This window comes from Pelophylax lessonae (assembly GCF_965119305.1).
Source record: "Pelophylax lessonae genome assembly, chromosome: 1".
Lineage (NCBI taxonomy): Eukaryota > Metazoa > Chordata > Amphibia > Anura > Ranidae > Pelophylax > Pelophylax lessonae.
Window position 1 is genome coordinate 192,603,609 of NC_138768.1, and position 22,179 is coordinate 192,625,787.

Consider the following 22,179-nt stretch of genomic DNA (forward strand, 5'->3'; position numbering starts at 1 on the left):
TTAAAGAAAAGGTCCGTTCTAGTTAACCTATTGCTTGATTTTAAATGCTTCAAATGTTACCTTATGTTATTGTTCATTCTCGAAATATTTCTTTTTAGTAGTTGTTTTCTCCTTGTTTTACTTTTTTCTTCTTTTGACAGTATAGTACTTTTGTTGTATTACTATTCTTGTGCTAGCTAAAAAGTCAGATTATCCAAGCTATCTTGATTAGTGACAATGCAATTTAACTTTGAATTAGGATACATACTCTTTCCCAGATCCCTTTCTGTTTGGGTTCCTGTTACAGGTTTTCACTTCCGATTTAGTAAAATCATGGTTAATGGTTGAGTACATTACGGGAGATCTACAGTATCTAACAGAACCCTCCCAGATAACAGTAAAAATCCCAGCAGGCGTTTTTATTCTCCCCCACTCTATCCGAAATGAAAACGAGAGATTTGGGTGGACCTATACTTTTTATTTTAATGATTATGATTCTAGTTTAATGATTGGCAGTGTGAGAAAGCAGGTGCAATATCTTATGATTCATTTTGTGGTTTATACATGTGGGGATTGAGGAAATAACAAAATGTGTATTCGTTGAAGGATGACGCAGCAATGGAAGGATTTCTGCACCAAAGGATGAGTCCAAATTCATACAATCCAACGTGTTTTAGAGGTCAGAAAAAAACCTCCCACTTCATCAGGGCTTAGTAGGGAAGGCATTTACTAGATCAGGAGAAGTACTGTATCATTGTCTTACTGTATCATTCTATGTCTGGATTTTATAGCTCAGTCGTAGTACTTAGTCTGTATATGGTTTTGGTTAGGACTAAAATATTATTCTGCAATACAATCCATGGACATTGTAAAATATGTGAAAAAATATTGTGAAAAAATTTAGTTGATGTAATTTTTTTTAAGCAAGCAAAATAGTCCAGTTACATGAATGCCCAATTTCTATTTGTCCATAACAAAAACCAAACTACATTTGCCAACAGATTATAGAAACTAACCAAAGGTTCTTCATTGCTGTATAGTACTTGATTATTCATTATGTACCACAGTAGCACAGAATTCAGCCATGATATTGAGTTATTGATGACTATTTTCATTTCTTGCATTGAACAGAAAAAATTTAATATGGAGAGTTTACCGTAGAAACCATAGGGGCAATTTCTGAAGATGCAAGTATTACTGTGCCATTAATGATATGACACAGTCTTAAACATGGACAATATGCTGTGTTTCTACTGTGTTTTTACTATTAACCATAGCTTGAAAGGAGTCTTAAGTTAGAGAATGTGTTTAATCTACCATAAAAAATGAGAATATAACAATTATTTACAGCCTATTGAACAGAAGCCCTTTTACTCTACATTCATGAGCAATTACTTTCGGTATACAGGATATGGAAAAAATGGTTTATACATACCAATATCTTGGAAATGACAGGCATCTAGGTTCCTAGTAGATTTGATGTTTTACATATATGAATTGTCTTTAACCATTTAGAAGTGGGGGCAAATAGACACTTTCTCAGACTTACTCAGTAAAATCATTCAAGAAGCAACGTGCTTAGTGCTACTCTGTTTGAATTCAGTACTGTGATCTCCCAAGTTGCTGTGAGTTGCCATGCTTTTTTTTCACTTAGTGATATACTCCAAAACAATTTATGTTAACTTGGTTGTAACCCTAAAAACAAAAACATGCTTCTGTCTCTTTAAGGCATGAGATATAGCATAGTAATTTTGCCATGTCCATTGTCCCTTTCTATCTTGTACAATACCTGGCTGATCCTGCCTGTTCCTGTCGTCCCCTTTATAAATTGACCATGTTTATTATGATTGCTGATCTCTGATAGCGTGGTCAATTTACGTGCCTCCGTCATCCAGCTATCTCCTCAGCATCTCTGCATCTCCCCTCTCCCTCTATCCCTGTCAGTTCCGTAGTCTGTGTGAGAGCCGATCTCTCCTCTCCTGCCTGTGTAATTCTATTCCCTGCAGTTGCTCCAGTGTTTGTAAAGTAAAGAAACCTGTATTAAATACTTTGATCCTCTCTGTTGTAGGTCCCTGTTCAGTACAGTGTGTATGTTTTCCTAAACTATAATGCTAAATACCTTCTTTGCAGAGCCCTGCTGTGCAGACATGTGACCTTTCTCTGCCAACTAGCATTCATCATAATCTCAGCTCCTCCCATTGTGCTCTCTGTGATCGGTAAGGAAAGCAGGGGGAGGTCACATGACAGGACAACAGGGTTCTGCAAAGAAGGTATTTAGCATTATTATTTTAGGAGATCACGCACACTGTACTGAACAAGGACCTTAAACAGAGAGACTCAAAGTAATTATTGTGACTTTACAATCACTTTAAAGGCCAAATTCACCTTTGGAGAAGAAATGCAGAAAAAAATGTGAATTTATTTTTTAAATGGTGTTAACTACTGTTCGTGTGCAGTGCGCTTACCAATTCCAATACCAAACTTGATCACCCCAAAACTAATTAATGAAAAAGGCTTAGTGCATCTCTAACATACTTTTTTTTAACTTTTTTTTTTACTGTACCTTTTAGCAGCTTGAATGCCCCCTCCCCAGAGATCCTTAAGAGGAAGTAAACCCTCCTCTGACACTTTTACCTATAGGTAAGCCTATGATAAGGCTTACCTATAGGTACTGTAAATATCTATTTACCTTACATGCAGCCAGTGACATCACTGACGCATGCGCTCTGAAGGAACGGCCGCTGGTGCCGTTTCTTCAGAGACCCGTGCCGTGACTTTCGGCTCCCGCGCGCGTGCGTGACGTCACCGTGGCTCCGGCCAATCAGATGGCTGGATGCCGCGATCCCGGAAGACGGGCGACTGGACATGTCGCCCGTCATACAGGTAAGCGGGCTGCACGGCGGGGGCTTGTTCTAAGGTATGTATTGCATAATGAGCTAGTATGCGATGCATATTAGCTCATTATGTGTTTCTCTTACAGGTTGCCCAAAAAAAAAAAAAAGTTGTACGGGTTTACAACCTCTGTAGTCCCCCATCTTCTATGATATTTCAGTTGCATAGCTCAGTTCCTTTGCTTCAGCAGATATAACATTTAGCTTGCTGCATTATTTGCAATGTATTGTTTTAATCCACCTTAAAGAGTGAGACCCCCAGTTATGACAATAGTAGCTGTATAGACGTGATGATTAGGTTCAGTGAAGAGTTAAAGTGTTACTAAACCCACAACAGTAAAATCAGTCTGTATATGCAGTAAATCATGCTTGTTATACTCACTGTGGAACCTAAGGGGTTAATCCTCTGTATTGTGTAAACTGTCTGTTTGATCCTGTCTTCTCGGATCCTCGCTTCCACTCTCCCCAAATCATCTCCTGATATCAGAGGCTTTTTTTTTTTTTTTCTTGGGGGGGAGCATGCGATCAGCATAGGGCCAATCAGCACTGTCCAGACAGTGGGTCAGGGGTCCTGCATTCTTATTGGACAATCGTGGGACAGTGAAAACTCCTCCTACAAGCTTTAACCAGACACTGATAGAAGTCACAAGACTGCTATATACTGCTAATGAAAAAAGGTATTTAGCAGTTTATATTTACTAGAACTATTGCATTTCCATGTTTTGTGTACTGTGGGAGACCTAATCTAGTGAATGATGGGTCTTGGGTTTAGAACACTTTAATTTTCTGGGAAATAAGTCATTTTCAGTAATGCCCCCTGCGATAGAGTTGCCCTGTTAAAAGGGGCCTTTAAGATATGCATTCCAGCAACTTATCAAACTTCATCTTCCAATGTTTTTAGATGTCATTACTGGCCTAAAAGCACCTGTTATTGATAGGGTGTAATCTAATCATATATTTATTTCTCTTTGACTGCTTGTGCCATTGATCTGCATTATAAGGGGTTTTAGCTATCCTCACTTGCTGCAGTTGTCTGTTTGCCGTCCTTCTGCCCTTGCCATACTACTTTGCAGCACAATGGAAGTGATTTCATTTTTCTTCATTGCATGGTTTCATTACCTCCTCTTGTCACAGCAGGGTGTGCTGTGCTTTCAGTTTTTCTGTGGCTGATGATGGTCATGAATTGCAATAATTTGCCAACACAAGTGATTTTTATGCCATTATCTGTTAAAAAAAAAAAAAAAAAAAAATACGCTTTGGAAAGAATGATGTGAAATAGGAAAAAACAATGCGTCGTGTTGTACCTTGTATTTGTGGTGTTCTCTGCTCAGCATATTGATGGCATTTTGAAAACACTTGACAGTAAACTATATATGTATGTTCAATATGTGGTCTTTGTTATGCAAGGTTTGGGATTGTCAGTTAGTGAATGTGGAGCGTCAGTATTATGCTGCGTGTAATTGAAAAAATCCTTACTGAGTATATGCATGCAGTGAAAGCTTTTCATTCCCTGTCAAGTCAGTTTGTGTCTTAAAAGTTTTTAGTACAAGGTAATGAAATTATTATATTGGTTATATGTGTAAGAAGCATTGTTATATTGTTATGCTGCCGATGTATATAAAGAAAAATAACTCTGAAAATAGCATTGTTCCTGGCAGCATTAGGCCCCGTTCACATAGGGGCGATCCGACTTCGGGTGGCGACCTCCGAGGTCGCGGTGCGAGCAGCGCGCCGCGACCTCGGAGCGGCCGCCACGGACTTCATAACATTGAAGTCTATGGCGGTCGCCTCCGGGTCGCCCCAAAGAAGCTCCGGACCCTTTTTCTAAGTCGGAGCGACTTGTGTCGCTCCTATTAGAACGGGTCCGCAGCTTCCCTATGGAAGGCGACCTACGCCGACCTGTGAGGCGACCAGGTCGCCTTAGTGTGAATGGGGGCTTATTCTTCTACTATTTGTTTGTGCTTTGGGTTAGCCAACATCACTTCCTACACCGTGGGGATGATTTAGGCCAACTGGAGTAAAAGTTGGGATGTTTTATGAAGACTGGAGCAGAAGTGATATTTTAGCCAACAGAAGTTTGGTTGTTGTGGGAACACTGAAGCTTTTTTTTTTTTGTTTTCTACACTACATCAAGCTGTGTTTAATTAAAAATATCCCAAAATTGCCGTGGATGAGAGGTCACTTGACGCATTCTTTCTTAAAATGCTAGTCAAGTTTCTCCTAAGGCTTCTGACCACCTAACACAAATCTATATATTACATCACACATGCTTTACCCAGATTTGCATTGCTAGATATCGTCCCTCCCAATCTCTCAACTGCCCTAGGTTGGTGGGAATGCACAGCCATATGTGCTTTTTGGTCACAAATGGTCCAGTTTCTTCATGGCATAATGGGCTCTCCCCTTACACTTGACCCTAAACCCTGCCTATTGGGCCTCCTACCTGTTCCAGAGGATGACAAGTTTGAAATAATCTTCCTCCAGGAAGTCTTATTCACACCGCCAGGAATCTTATTGCCTGCCATTGGGTGAAGGCATTACCCCCCCCCACCATGCAAACCTGGCGCCAGAAAATAAACGCTGTCTTACCCTACAAAAAGCTAATTCCAGAGACATGCTTATAACTAATCACTGCTTTAATTTTAAGCTACTGTTGTCAATCCCCCACAGGAGTACAGCCTTACAGTGTCTGTAATGATAAGAGGAAACAAGCGCAGCGCCTTCTTAGTGCAGCAAGACATTTAATGTGGAGTAAAGCAGAAGTACACTCACATAACACAGGTGGATTAGAAGCACATCAAAAAGAATTGTCAGTCATCTGGGGCATCACTGGGACAGGTCTTGGTGGTGGAGGCAAGGGGTCCTGGTGAGAGAAGCAGGGGAGTTCCTCCAAATGAGATGGGGCGGCCTCAGTGGTGTCCGTGGGCTCCCCGTCTGCTGGTGGAACGCTGACACTCGTGCGTCCTGGGATCCACTCTGCAATCCGCTCTGTAATGAGCCTCCCACTGTTGGTCTGTCCCTGTCCACAAAAGACACATTACTTTTTTTTTTGTTAACATAGTGGTGTGTGTGTGTATATATGTATATGTGTGTATATATATATATATATATATATATATATATATATATATATATATATATATTAGTGCTGTCAAAATTAGCGCGTTAATAACGCATTAACTCAAATTCATTTTAACGGCGATAATTTTTTTAACGCGCGATTAATGCAGCGCGCATCACCTGTTTGACCCGTGGCCTAGCCCGTAGTTGGAGAGATAGAGATGCAGCAGCAAACAGAAATGGAAAAAGAAAGGGGTCTTCTGAACGGAAAATTTATATACAAAACGAGGTCTGATGGTTCTGTCGACAAGACAAAAGTTATCTGCAGTTATTGTCGATGTGAATTAAGTTATCACCGCAGCACGTCGAGTTTAAAATATCACTTGATGGCGAAGCATACAACTGACACGGAGAGCCCCCCTCCCCCTCGTCAAAGGCAGACCACAATGGATCAAAGTTTGCAGCGGAGATCGATGGATAAGTCCACAACTAATAGACTCACCTCAACTATAGCTAAATGGGTGGCTACAGCATGTAGACCAGTTAATGTGGTCGAGGACGAGGGTCTACTTGAAATTATTCGCATCGCATCTAACGATTCTACATACGAACTACCTTCAAGAGCCACCATTACAACCAAGATTCACAACTTATATGAAGAGGAGAAAGCTAAAGTTCAGGAGGCATTGAGACAGACAAACACGGTTGCGCTCACCGGAGATTATTGGACTTCCCTCAGTAACCATAGCTACCTAGGCGTCACAGCACATTATTTTGACGCGCACTGGAAACTTCAGTCTCACGCTTTGACCGTTATGAAGACAGAAGATAGACACTATGCTGACGTTTGCGCTGAGCACTTTCTTCAAGTAGCCAGACAGTGGAACATTGAACTCAAAATTAAAATAGTGACCACTGATAGTGCACGCAACATGATTGCAGCGGCCAGGCAGCTCCCGTTCGAGCATATGCCTTGCATTGCACACAGCCTCCACCGAGCCATCACAGTTTCTCTCCAAAACAGCCCGTTTGATGGCGCCTTGGCAAAATGCAGGAAGTTAGTGGGTCATTTCAAGCATAGCCCTGCTAACGCAGCCGAGCTTGAACAGCAGCAAGTCAAACATCTTCAAAAGAAAGAGTCACTCGTACAGGAGGTGTCTACTAGGTGGAACAGCACCCTAGAAATGATAAAGCGTGTTGAGAGAAATCAAGAACCATTGAGAGATGCACTGGCCCTACATGCAGGCAACATCAACATGCCAACTGCAGCTGAATTTGATAAACTGAAGAGGTTGGAGACTGTGCTGGAACACTGCAGGTAATTTATTGATACTCTTATTATTATTATATTTGTCTCTCAGTCAAAGTAAGGTTGTGTCAAAAGTGGGGACGTCTGTGTGTGTGTGTGTGTGTGTGTGTGTGTGTGTGTGTGTGTAACATTTTTATAATAGAGTGGATTTATGTTGTTCTGATGTGTCTTGACTGTGTGTGTGTGTGACATTTATAATAGAGTGGATTTAAGTTCTGATGTGTGTGTGTGTGTGTGTGTGTGTGTGTCATTTATAATAGAGTGGATTTATGTTCTGATGTGTGTGTGTGTGTGTGTGTGTGTGTGTCATTTATAATAGAGTGGATTTATGTTCTGATGTGTGTGTGTGTGTGTGTCATTTATAATAGAGTGGATTTATGTTCTGATGTGTGTGTGTGTGTGTGTGTGTGTGTACAGTATGGGGACAAAATATAATAGAAATGTCTGAAATCCTTGTTTTTGTGGGGACATTTGTTGGTCCAGTTAAACAGCTTATAAATCATACAGAATGAGTTGTATTGAAAATGTAAAAATGCAGAAAGTTTTCTGTGATGGTTAGGTTTGTGTGTGTGTGTGTGTGTGCGCGTGCGTGTGTTAAGAGTGAGAGATTGAAAGTGAGTGAGAGATTCATTATGTCTAACTAAAGTGCTTTTCTCTATTATTCCAGGTATGTGAGTGAACTTTTAGGAGGAGAGAAATTTGTTTCTTGCTCAGTTGTGCTGCCCGCGTTGTGTCATCTATCACGTGTGATGGAGGTCTCAGAAGATGACCCAGCCTACATGATTAAGTTTAAGGAAACTTTCACAACTGACATGGACAAACGGAAGGAAAAAACCAACACCACATGGCTGAGGGTTGCATCAGCACTGGACCCTAGGTTTAAGGACCTCAAATGTCTGAGCAGGGCTGACAGAGCTGAGGTGTGGAGTTCAGTCTGTGCCTTGCTCAAGAGGGAGGGGCTTGCACAGCCAGATAAACCAGTGACAACTGAACCACCTAAGAAGATAACATGTCTCATGTCTGTGCCAGAATCTTCATCTGATGATGATGAAGAGGACTGTATTGAGAAATGTGTGGAGCGCTACAAGGCAGAGCCCTCTATTGGCATAGAGGACTGTCCCCTGCAGTGGTGGTCCAATCATGAAGGGGCACACAGTGAGATGGCCTACCTTGCACGCATATACTTATCAACACCTGCCACATCCGTACCTTGTGAAAGATTGTTTTCACTCTCAGGACATGTTGTTCAGAAAAAGCGAGCTGCCCTGTCATCTGAAAATGTAAACAGGCTCGTCTGTTTGAGCAACTGGCTCAGTGCAAAGAAAGAGAAATAATCTGTGAGGAACCTGTGGGTTTTTTATATTCTTTTTCCCACCTGTTTGATAGACATGAACACGTTCTTTGTAAAACATGTCAATGTTCTTTATGCTCTGTTTAGGGTGATTTCAGTAATAATAAATGTACATTTAGGTTAGCATGTTTACAAGAAGTGAGCTGCCCTATCATGCAAAAATGTAAATAGGTTTGTGTAAGTAAATTGAGTAAAGAAAGAGAAGTAATGGGAACCGTTTATTTCTATGTTGTTTTTTCATGTGTATAATAGACATGAACAAGTTCTTTGATAAACATATGACTTTTGATACTATGGTCCCTTTGATAGATGTCCAGTCTTCATCCTATGTTAAGTATGGTTTCACTAATAATAAACATGCATTTGCATAAAGCGTCTATTTGTCCACTCCCATGTTGATTAATGTATTCAAAACTTGAAAAGTATTAATTTAAGGTACATTTAGAACTGATACAAATGTGCGATTAATCGCGAGTAAACTCATGACAATCATGCGATTAATCGCGATTAAATATTTTAATCGATTGACAGCCCTAATATATATATATATATATATATATATATATATATATATATACACACACACACACACAGACACATATTTTGTACTCTGTGGTTTCAGGTTATGCTTACAGCGGAACTCTATGTTGTATATGCTTCATGTAATGTATATCAGATGCAATTTGAAATGTACTTTTATTTTTTTTTTTTAATAAAACACATTTGAAAAGTTAAAAAAAAAAGATGCTAGTCAAGTTGCTAAGCTAACACTTTTATAGTTCCTGAGCTGAAAAAAATATGTTGATTCATAACTCTAACTTCCATATTTTAAAAACTGGGTACTTGCTCTGTAGCGTTACAGTACTAAGGTTATTGGGTCACTATGAAAACCAGACATTTAGAATTTCCAGAAAGATGCAAGCAATTGCCTTCTGTTGCTTGTCATTCAGGTTTCCTTTAACTGCTTAGCGACCACCCTATGTACATCTACTGCAGCAGGGCGGCCGCTGTGCGCTGGGTCACGTATCTGGTATGTAATCGGTGCTTCCAGACTGTGCTGCGATTTGTTACAGTTCATGCCCATCAGCGGGTACTGGCCAATGATTGATTGCTAGGACCCACTGATCGGCTCTGTCATTCAGGGAAGAGAGCTCTGTACACTGACAGACGATCTTGCTGTTTTTTTTATTCACTGTGAAGCAGGGAAAAAAAAAAACCAAGATCGCTTAGTTAAAGCAGCACATATTCTACACATTGTTAAGCACACAGTTAACCCCTTGATCGCCCCTAGATGTTAACCTCTTCCCAGCCAGTGTCAGTACAGGGACAGTGTATAGTATTAGCACTTATTACTATATTTGTGTCACTATTGATGTCGGTCAGTTAGTGCATCCCCAGCCAGTGTTAGCTAGTGTCAGATTGCTTGCCGCACTATCACAGTCCCACTATAAGTCGCTGATCACCACTATTACCAGTATAACAAAATAAATAAAAATCCCAGTATATATACCACAGTTTGTCAATGCTATAACTTTTACGCAAAACAAAATAATTTGCACTTTATTGCCATTTCTTTTTTTTTTTTGCCAAAAAACATGTAGCAGAATACATTTTGGCCTAAATTCATGAATAACTTTGATTTTTAAAATTTTTTTTATTAATTTATTTGTTTCAGCTGCTTATATAGCGCTGTCAAATTGCGCAGCACTTTACATATACATATATATAATATTGTACATTCACATCAGTCCCTGCCCTCAAGGTGCTTACGATCGAAATTCCCTAAATCACATTCTTGCATACCAAAGTAAGGCCAATTTTTACAGGGTCCAATTATCCTACCAGCATGTCTTTGGAGTGTGGGAGGAAACTGGAGTACTCGGAGAAAACCCACGCAGGAACAGGGAGAACACACAAACTCCAGGCAGGAAGTGTCGTGGTTGGGATTCGAACCAGGGACCTTTTTACTGCTTGGCAAAATTACTAACCCCTACACCACTGTGCCACCTATATAATAAAAAAAATAAACATAGTGGAGATCAAATACCATCAAGAGAGAGCTCTATTTGTATGAAAAAAAAAATCATATAAATTTAATTTGTGTTCAGTGTTGCATGACTGCACAGTTGTCGGTTAAAGTAGCGCAGTGCCAAGTAGCAAAAAATGGCCGGTACACAACCCTCTTCGGAGAGAACTGGGGTTTGCACTCACACTAAAGTAGAGCAGACCACAAGTGAACCACAACCGGGACCAACTGTTCCAAGTGGTCCCATGTACATTTCGGACCATTCGCACTACACAAATGAACCAGCCTGAAGGGCTGAACCACAGCAAGGACCAGTTCAAAGTGCCAGTGTGAGATCACTCTTGATTTTGATGCAGAGCTAAACAGCCAGTACTTCCTGAACACTGACCTTTTACCTGCGACCGAGAATGACCAATGTTACTAGCTTGAGGTGGCCTTCAGGAAGGGCAAGTACTCTTTTAGCATTTATTTGTTGGCCTCTTATTTAAATATAGACCTCCTTTAAGAGAATAAACTATACTAGGGGTTGTGAAATCATTTACCCATTGTCCCATTTTATTTTAATTTTCTGGAAGAATGATGATTTGTGTAACACGCAGAGATTGCAGTATATTGTACATGGTTTAATTGCTTTATTTCAGCCAGTGATTGACTCTGCAGGCATGATATGAATATTTGTACTGCAATTTTTTCCTTTTAAGAAGCTCCTTTTGGCAGGAGGAGACCTTCTATAGATTTTTTTTTTGTAGTGCGTATAAAAAAAGAATAAAAGAGGTTTACTTGGCAATTATTTTGATGAAACTATGGCTAAGTTACTCGTAGATTGAGACAGTAGTTTCCAATTTTAGTCGGATTGGGAAACCATTGTCCTGTTTTAGTAGCAGTAGATGTCTCCTAATGACCAAGTTGAAATTATATCATGCAAAGAAGATCTGAACAGGTTTCAGAAACTCCACTGTCTTCTCTGGACCAAAGCTCATTTAAAATTGTCTGTTGCAAAGTGGAAAATGCTCTGTGGTCAGACAAATTTGAAATTTGACATTCTTTTTGGCAGCCGTAGGCACCGTATTCTCCAGACTAAAGAGAAGAGGGTAGCTTGCACATCTGGAAGGTATATTTAGGTTTAAGAGCAGCAAATGTCCAGGCAAGAATGGGACAACATTCCTCTCCCAAAATTTCAGCAACTGGTCTCAGTAATTCCCAGATTTTCCCAGAGTATTGCTAAATGGAGAGGGAATGCCTCACCATGGCAAAAATGGCCCTGTCTCAATTTGTTTTAGAATTGGGGTTGTACTTTGCCACTTTTTTGTTGCCCTGTCCTGTTGCTGCCATCAATTTCAAAATGACCTTATTTTTTTCTTAAAATGAATAATTTTCTCAGTTTGATATGTTTTCTATTGTGACTACAATATAGATTTACTAGACATTAAGCCCGTTAAATTAACGGGCGCTAGAACATAGGTGGTCAAACATTTGTAAAAACAGACTTGTTCCAGTAAGGCGTACTTTGCTACTAAAGTCAGTTTGCTTATAAATGTCCCGTTCAAAACGTGTCTTTACTTTCCATTTTTTTGTAAGGTTTCGCAATCACACTCGCAGATTTTCTGTAGGTGTACTTTGCTACTAAAGTCAGTTTGCTTATAAATGTCCCTTTAATAACGTGTCTATGTTCTGTGTTTTTTTTTTTACAGTAATGCACTTACAGTGGTAGATTTCAATCAGGCAATGTCCCTTTAACAGCGTTTCTACAGTCACAGATTTGCTTTGCTGAGTGTGACAGGTTTTTTCCTCTGTTTAAATGATCCTTTTCCTGACAGCAACAGTTTTTTTCCTTTAAATGTTAATCATGGCTCTATTCGCTTTTTTCACCACAATAATTACAGTCAAAGGGTTTGCCAAGTATAAGTTTCCTCATGCAATTTTTAAGTATAAGTTTGCTCATACAATGTCCTTTTAATATCTTTAAGTCTCTCCCTCATCAGCCTCCTTGTCCGACCTGTCACGCACTGTGCACTGCGTCCCTGTTGCTCTAGCAACCTCGGGGACATGCACAGTTCTTACTGAGCCACTCTCTCTTGTAACGTTTTTTTTTTTTTTTAAATCACGTGAGAGCCGAATGACTTTCTCAGCGCTGCGTCCCTGTTGCCCTAGCAACGTCAGGACATGCGCAGAGCTGACTGAGCGGCTCTCGCTTATCTCGCTTTTTTTTTTTCTAACAACCCGAGAGCCGCATGACGTAGCCAGCTCTGCGCATAGCGTCCCTGTTGCCCTAGCAACATCGGGGACACGCGCAGAGCTGACCGAGCGGCTCTCGCTTGACATCACTCGCCCGCCGCCACTTGTAACGGCCGCTGCTGCTTAGAAGTCCACGAGAGCGCGTGCCCACGCACACACCCGACGCTTAAACCGCTTCGTCCGGCCGCCCGAAGTCTCTGCGCTCCAAGTCCCAACGGCTGTCCGTGGGGCACATGCACAGTAGCGCAATCCCACGGACACAGGGACTGGATGCAGAGACACTTGTACTTGATTACAAAGGATGATATTTGCAAATCAATGAATTCTATTTTTAATGTAGATTTTACACAGCGTCCAGCTTTTTTGGAACTAGGGTTGTGTTAGTACCTACAAAATGTTGTCAGACGAGTGTATCAGTTCATCGTTACTTCACATGACTGCCTCTGTCTGCAACACAGACCACCCATCACTATCTTGCTCCAAAGACTACAGTACCATTGATTAAAAATGTAGTTTAGTTGTAGGCTTGCTCTCAATAGGTATATTCCACCATCTTAGACCTTCAGAGTACCTTAGGTTACCTAGGGCCTGATTAAATGGCTATTGCACAGAAACAGATGTTTCTAAATATGTATTTAATTGAATTCCATGTTTTTGTAGCTTTTCAATGTACTTTGAATGTTTGTGCCACTATGTGTTAATAACTTGTGTTCTGAAAATTAGTTGAAATCATAGCAGCTTGTGAATGATTATTTGTAATAGTTGTGAGTTAATTGGCATTATTCATTTGCGTTGGCTACAGTATATGGCAGGATATATCTAAAAATAGAAACAACTTGGCTCTAAAGAACTTGCTTTATCTTCATGCAAAAACTCTCCCATGGTAACTTTGCTATACAGTATAATGTAATATAAAGAAAATATCCACAGCAGCAGGTAAAGTGCTGTTTGGTGAGAGAGTAACTCCATATGGAGTAAATTTGAATCTTTTTTTTTTTTTTTTTTTTAGTCGTGTTTGTAAATTTTTAAAATGTGAGTAATACTATTTTTTTTTTGTTTAATTGCTTCTCGGCATCTGTTCTCGTCAGTTTAATATCGGATACGTCCCCTATCTGGGGACCAAATATTAAACAGATTTTTTAGAACAGGGAGATGGAAGAAGTGCATTCTCTGTCCATTCCACACAAAGACCTGGTGTTGCGTACGTACCTCCAGGACTGGTGCAAAAAAAAAAAATATGCATAACAAAAAAGGTCCCTACCCTACCTATATACCGTATATAGAAGTAAATTGTCTTTTGGTGCTTGAAATTTGGGACTAGTAGTATTTACCAAACTATGAGTGCAGAGAGTGATGCCTTGCCTTAGGTCCCACTCCTTTAAACAATAACCTTCCTTTTATCCATAACCAGAACTCTGACACTAATCTCTCCTTATAACCCAAACTGAATACCAAACCTTCCTTATGCAAACTTAAACTCTTGTCTGCATACCCATATCTCCTAGAATCTGAGATCCTCTGCCCAAAATATTAAAATTTGCTGACACCAGCAACAAGATCTCTGCAAGATGTTATTGCTTTGACATACTGCAAAGGGAACGAGCGTCCTATTTTTTACAATGTCTTTTTTTTTTCCTTTGTTTTTTGCATGTTTTTGATTTTTTTGTATTTTTTTTTTTTTTTATCGAATGATAGAGTCCACTGGCACACTGTATGAAGTTTTGTCAAACATCGACTCAGGAAAAGGAATTTCTATGAATCCCACAAGTCAGAAATCCTCATCTTCTGGTATTGACCCAGTAAGTAGATTTAAATTTTTCATTCTTCCAGTAATAAATATTCAGTGTGTTACTCAAAGTCAATGTGCTGCCTTTCATTTTCCTCCAGGACACTCAGTATTTTGACCTTCGCTGACTCATTTTCATTCTTTGAGCACATCTCTTGATAACAAGTTTATTTCTCTCTATATAATGTGAATGCATGCCTGGGCTAAAGGATAACCAGAATTTTGGGTAACTATATAAACCAGTGTAAAGCCAAAATGAAAAAAATCAAAACCTGCTGATATACCCTCTATTAAATAGGCTTAGGCTAATTCTTTTATTCTTCAGGCTGCATTGGCTGTAGTTGTGCCTGGATCGAGTCCGAGCCTGCTGATGGACTTCTCTCCATAGGGTGATAGTACGCACTCAGTGAAACTCTACGGAGTGCATTTTCACCCTTTGCTGTGCTCCTCATCTAATGCACAAAATGTGGTTTAGACCTAGTTGAAGGAGAGCTCACCATGCATTAGGGTCATGTCAAATAAGTGATCCCGTCACTGGAGACAACTCTCCAGCAACAGGATCACTAACTGGATGCTTGCTTGTTTAGCTCATTCACTAGTCAGGCTAGCAAGGTGGCATCCCTAGCAGAATAGATTCAACAGATTTCTGGGCCAGAAAGGGACTGATTCCATAGAGGTAAGTGGAAGGCTCTCCTTGACCATTCTGCTGCTGCTGAGGTGTCATTAGCATTGGAATCGCCCATGTGACAGGGCACAGAGTGACAGCAGCTTCTGCATAGCGGGTTGTTTTTTTATTTTATTTTATTTTTATCATACACTTTTGATATTTAGGTTGGGTATAGATGGATCAAAAGTTAACTGATTCAGCAGGGACAAATTTGGATCCATGTATGGCCATTCCTGTTTGGTGAATGGCAATATTGGGAAAACTTTTGTCGATCAGCAGCTGCAGCCTCTGATCAGTGTATTCTGTCAGCAGAGAGTCCCTCTGTGAAAATGCGATGCCTCGGGGGGAGGATTCCTGCATCTACCTTGCTTATGTGGATGGAGGAATCTGTTTATTTTTCTTCTGTTCTGCCCTATGGCTAAAAAACAAAAAAAAAAAAAAAAAAGCAACTCAATCTATGGCCAGCTTTAGAAACTCTCTTAGCTCATGCTTGGTAAAGCATGTTTATTTAGTGATTGGATATTAAAGCAGAAGTAGGAACGGAACACCATTTTTTTTTTTTTTTTTTCAAAACCTACCAATATGAAATGCTTTCTTAGAAATTTGTGGCTTCTTGCTTTTTATAAAAAAAAAAAATTCTGCATGAGAATGCCAAGAAATTGAAGATGCCATGCAAAGGTGTTCACGAAGGTGACAAACTGGATCTTGCCAGGATTGTAGAAGGCCCAAATGTGCATTTGCATCAGACATTAAAGCGGTATTAAACTCAAAACCAAACATTTTATTATATTGCATTTTAGCAATTCCCAGTAACGCACTTCCTGTCTTGGGGTGTCTGCATTCCGGATAAAGGACCAACACAGACCCCTTTGGACAGCAACTAGCAGATTTAGATGGACCTGACTAACAAATTGAAGCTCAACTCCAGATAACACTTTATAAGTCTACTTTCACGCTTGGAAAAAAAAAAGCTAACGCGGACACTAAAGTGAATCCACGCATCTGTAGTGTTACCATGCATTTTTGAATAGTTAAAGTTACTAATGCATTTAAGGTGCGTTAACCAGTTGCCGACCGCCTCCTGTATATTTACTGCAGCAGGCTAGCTCATACAGGCAAAGCGACGTAGGGATACGTCGCTCGCTTGGCAGAAGTTAGGGGGAGAGCGTGCCACCGATGGTGCGCTCCCGCCCCCGATCCTCAGCGGGAAGCCGATGTGGGTGTCAGGCGGCTCCGATTGCCGCTTGACACCCGTGATCTCTCCCCGCTGAGAGAGGAGAATGGTCAGCTGTTGTAAACACCATTGACCGTCCTTCTCCCTGCAATGATCACAGAGCTCATGTGATCCTGCTATATAGGATCACATGTCTCTGTGATCATTTGACAAGTCCAACCCTCATACAGTTAGAATCACTCCCCTAGGGTCACATTTAACCCCTTGATCACCCAAACTGTTAACCCCATCCCTGCCAGTGTCATTATTACAGTAACAGTGCATATTTATAGCACTGATTACAGTAGTAATATCACTGGTACCCCCAAAAATGTCAGTTGGGGGTCTGATCCGTCCACCGCAATGTCGCAGTCCCGCAAAAAATAGCAGATCGCCGCCATTACTAGTAAAAAAAATAAAATAAACATTAAAAATGATATAAATCTTTCCCATAGTTAGTAGACGTGATAACTTTTGCGCAAACCAATCAAAATACGCTTTTTGCGTTTTTTTTCCCCTAAAAATATGTAGCTGAAAACAAATTGGCCTAAAATGTTACATTTTTATTTTTTTATTTTTTTTTGAGAATATCATATAGCAGAATGTGAAAAATATTGTTCTTTTTGATATCTTCTGTTCTGATAAACTTATAAACTTCTTATAAACACTTGTCAGACACACTGTAAAGGAGTGGTAAATGCGCTGTAAACGCTACAGGCATGCTTATGGCGTGTTATGTTAACATAGACTTGAATGGAAGTAGTTGACAACACTCCCATACTCCACATGTAGCCTGCAATACACATTTTTTTAGGGCCTATTTCACATGGGCTTCAGCTTGTTTAAGAGCAGTGTGAACAGCAAGCTTTGACAAAGCATTTGCAGAGCTTTCAGCAAGCTTTGTTGAAACCTTTAAAGTACCATTCAGCTCCAGCTTGTAAATGTTGAACACAGATCCTCATGGGAGCGTTGAATACCACTATAAGCAAGCGGCTATCAGGCTTGAAGCTTGTTGAAAGCCAGCTAGCAGTTTGTTTAAAGTGGAAATCAACACTCCCTGTAGGCTCTTACGGCGCCTTACCATAGACTTGGAATAGAAGGAGTTGAGAAGCTTGATCACCTGTCAGACATGTAGCATTGATTTGCCACAAGCAAACACTACACATTTTTAAAGGCCTGTTTCACATGGGTTTCAGCGTGTATAAGAAAGAGCAGTGTGAATAGCAGGCTTTTATGAAACATTCAGAAAGTTTTTGCAAAGCTTTCTGCAAGCTTCCAGCATCATTCTTTAAGCCTTTAAAGAACTCTTCAGCTCCTCTTTGGAAATACCATACACATCTTAAATCTTAAAGGGAGTACTGATTGTCACTGTCAACAAGCTGCTAGCAATCTTCAGTAGTCTCTCAACAAGCTTCAAGTAGTGCTGAAGTCTGCTGGAAGCTTGTTTAAGTGGTAATCAGCACTCCCATGAGGATCTGTGTCTAAGAGTCCTTTCACATGGTTCGCCTCCGTTGGCGGACTCTGTGCTGCTCAGCGGGGGATCGATCCGCCGATCCCCGCTGAACAGGCAAGTGACAGCTTCCTCTCTGCTCTGTGTGCGGAGAGGAAGGTGTCAGAGCCCCGCTGCTCTCTATGGGGGAATCAGATGAGAGTTGACCCTGTAGAAATAAACAAAAAGAAGGGCGCACAAGCCTAGCGCATTATCCTCAGTAGGCTTTTATTAGTAAAATATTAAAAAATGGCTACTCACAAACATGCGATGTAAACCAGTATATCAACTCTATCGAACAACGTCCATGATGTTAGAGTCCGATATCTTGTAAAAGTGAAAGGCTAATGCCTTGAGGCTCTGAGGAAGAGGCACTGCCTCAAAACGTTAGCCTTTCACTTTTAATAATAAAAGCCTACTGAGAATAATGCGCTAGGCTGGTGCGCCCTTCTTTTTGTTTATGTCTACAGTGTTTTGTCGACCACCCCGGTCATAGAGGGCAGCAAGACTTAGCCATTAGTGGATGCCAAGTGAGAGTCCCGGTATAGAGGCAGTCTGAGAACCTGATTCTGAGCGCTGGAGCAAGGTGCCAAGCATTGCAATTTTCTTTCTGGAGATGAGTGGACCGCTTGTCTGCTCTTATCCGATCCGATCCCCTGGACAGATGGAAAATAGAGTTTCAATCCGTGCGGATTTCACAGACGGGATCGGAATCGGATAGCAGCGGGAGTCAGCGGACATGTCTCCGCTGACATCCGCTGCCTCATAGGGATGCATGGAGGATCTGATCAGGTCCACCTAAAAAACTGACAGGCAGATCTGATCGGATCGTTCGTGTAAAAGGGGCCTTACATTTAAAACTGGAGCTAAATGATTCTTTAAAAGCTTGCTGAAAGCTTTGCAAAATCTTTGTAAAAGCTTACTGTTCTAATCCTCCTAAAAACACAAAACATGTGACTTTATGAAGTAAGGCTAGGAAAGGGACTATTTGCACATACTGAAAATATACTGTGATTTTCCTTTAAGGAGGCTTTTTATCATGTGTTCCCTTAGGAAACATAGGACTGAATCCATGCATCACACATCATGTCATATTGAAAGTGTTTTTCAATATGAATCTTGCAGAGCAGACTCCACAGGTTCAGTCTTAGAAATAAAATCTTAATTATTTTTCTTTTTTTTCTTTTTCCTGTTTAGTGGTAGAATGGTTCTTGATAAAGGTCCATTCTGCCCCTGAAGGTTTAGAAGCATAATATGCTAGGAACTCATACAGACATCCTTTTCTGTAAATAAAGGTGACTCACAACCTCCAAGCAATTTCCTCTCCCAGTATGTGAATCCTGGAAGAAAATTTGCCTAATTATTGAGCTCACTGCTACCAGTATAAACTGCTGTTCGAGTCTTCAGCTGTGCTTTATCAGAATATTGCTGTGACAGATGCTGTGCACACAATAACTTCTGCATGTCACATGGGGGTTTTTGGGGCTACAAAGTTTGTGTTTTTTCATATATTCAATACAGTCTATGCTTCTGTTCACTATGAAGTGTGTGTGTGTGTGTGTGTGTGTGTGTGTGTGTGTGTGTGTGTGTTTTTTCAAAGCCTGGTGCATGTAGACAGATTTTATTATCTAAACCTTTTAAGGACCAGGCCGATTTCTGACGCTTGTTGTTTACAAGGTAAAATCAGTATTTTTTGCTAGAAAATTACTTAGAACACCCAAACATTATATTTATATTTTTTAGCAGAGACCCTAGAGAATAAAATGGAGATCGTTGCAATACTTTGCCACACTGTATTTGTGCAGCGGTTTTACAAACGCAATTTCTTTTGGGAAAAATACACTTTTTTCAATTAAAAAGCAGTAAAGTTGACCCAATGTTACCCTGAATAAATTGATACCAAAAATGTCATGCTTCAAAATTGCACAGGCTCGTGGATTAGCGACAAACATTGGTACTTAAATCTCCATAGGCAATGCTTTAAAGAGGTTGTAAACCCTTTTTTTTTTTTCTTTTTCACCCTGCAAGAGAAACACATAATGAGCTAGTATGCATCGCATACTAGCTCATTATGAAATACTTACCTTAGAACGAGCCCCCGCCGTGCCGCCCGCTTAGCTGGATGACGTGCGACATGTCCAGTCGCCCGTCTTCCGGGATCGCGGCATCCGGCCATCTAATTGGCCGGAGCCGCGGTGACGTCACGTGCGGGAGCCGACAGTCACGGCACGGGTCTCTGAAGAAACGGCACCAGCGGCCGTTCCTTCAGAGCGCATGCGCCAGTGACGTCACTGGATGCATCTAAGGTAAGTATCTCCTAAACGGTACATGTTTAGGAGATATTTACAGTACCTATAGGTAAGCCTTATTATAGGCTTACCTATAGGTACAAGTGTCAGAGGAGGGTTTACTCCCTCTTTAAACTTTTCTACAGGTTACAAGTTTAGAGTTACAGAGGAGTTATTATTTCTCTCGCTCCTATGATCGCGGCGATACCTCACGTGTGGTTTGAACACCGTTGACGTTAGGGATCGACCGATTATCGGCAAAGCTGATATATCAAGGGCCGATCTTTCCCCGATATATATCGTAATCAGCCCCTGAGGTTACCAATATTGCCGATATTTCGGTAAAGTGCTTGTACCGGAATGATGCCTGCAGCTAGAGACATCATCCCGGTACCGGCATCCTTTGCTGACGGTCGGCTGTCTTGTAATGACAACCGATGCTGCTGAGAAGCCACTCGGCTGTCGTTACAAGGAGCGGGAGGGGACACCCCCCGCCGCCTTCCGCGGCTCGTCCAGGTCTCCCGTCCCACCGGGAGACCCGGGAATCCTGCCTGCTTGACCGCCGAAGAGATATGTTCAGATATAGTGAATGCAGGGTCCTGGGTTTAGTAACATTAACTGCAGGGAAAACAAAACTCCTCCTTTGCAGTGGGGCTGCCCCTGAACGGCAAGTGTTAAAAGTTAATTTAGGTCTAGGGTACCGGAAAAATCCGTTTTATTTGCCTGATCATCTCCTCCCACAGACTCCCTACACATGATTAGTTCCCCCCTATGCTCTAGTGGTTGCAGGTCCTCTGATACCATTTAATACTATCCAGGAGACAGTTCACAAGACTGAGTGTAGGAGAGCACACGCTGCCGTTGTTGCAGAGATCAAGTAAGTAAACGTGCTTTTTCCGGTACCCTAGGCGTGCAGTGTGGGTGCAGCCCCACTGCAAGGAATGATTTTTGGTTTTCCCATAGATGAGCTTTACAATTGATAAACTGACCTCTGAACTGTGTAGCGGTTGCTTGCAGTTTGTTTATTTTAGGTGTACTATGGATGCCCCTAAAATTAAAATAAAAAAAATAGGCAAAACTTTTTTTTTTTTTTTTTTTTTGCATTTTGGATAGAGCAACAGCTGTTGGTTTACTTTTTGCCATCTGTACCCCATTGGAAAGATTTCCCTTCACTTCCTGTCTCACAGCCAAAACCGGAAGTGAGAGGAAATCCCTGCAATTTAAGGGAATGCCCTGGGGACCCCCAGGCCATCAGAACTAGTGTCCCCATTGGAAGATTTTCACAGATAATACTTTTCTGGGGACAGGCCAAAATTGGAGACTTTCTTTCACTTTTAATACTTATGGTAAATATAAAAAATGGAGAGGATGAATGTCCCTATTAAAGGCACAGGCAGCAATAAAACTGACAGGTGTTGTAGTCCCTCTCCACTCTATGCAAAGTTGCAGAAAACAATTTGCTTTTAGTTAGAATTTAATAAGACCTATTGTCTGCCCACATCTGAACTTCCCTATTAGTTAGGGATACTGGCCTATATTATATAATGGCCAGTAGAAAGGAGTGGGTGATCCAGCGTGCCATCAACCAAGCACTGTTTAGAATTCATTATTGCTGTGGGTTTGGGGTTCTCTTGAAAAATATGGTAATGCATTCAAACACTTGAATATACCTCTTTCTTTATTTTTTCTCCCCTACCATAAACCTGCATTTTTTTTTTTTTCTGTCTCTTCTATCCTGGTAAAATGCACTCTCTGCCACTTCTTCTGACTGCCCTATCCTCCATCCTTAAATTCTCTCTACTTCACCCCTCTTCTCCACCCCACAGCTTATATATATCATCCTCACTTCTGTCCTCACCTTATTACTACACTCACCATCTCCTGC

At 40.9% G+C, this 22,179-nt stretch overlaps 2 protein-coding genes across 3 annotated transcripts in view; both read left to right on the plus strand.

The window, feature by feature from the left end:
* HSD17B4 (hydroxysteroid 17-beta dehydrogenase 4) overlaps positions 1–22,179 on the plus strand; it is a 544,183-nt gene that overhangs the window by 266,932 nt on the left and 255,072 nt on the right. For both annotated transcript variants that reach the window (XM_082251744.1, XM_082251745.1), the window contains exon 12: positions 14,547–14,650. In XM_082251744.1, the coding sequence (XP_082107870.1) occupies positions 14,547–14,650 (104 nt within the window). The remainder of the gene's footprint in view (positions 1–14,546; positions 14,651–22,179) is intronic.
* LOC309543716 (E3 SUMO-protein ligase ZBED1-like) lies at positions 6,152–8,573 on the plus strand (the record flags this gene model as incomplete). The annotated part of the gene is made up of 2 exons (XM_082242982.1): positions 6,152–7,248; positions 7,907–8,573. 2 exons carry the CDS (start codon positions 6,152–6,154, stop codon positions 8,571–8,573), a joined length of 1,764 nt encoding a protein of 587 aa, XP_082099108.1.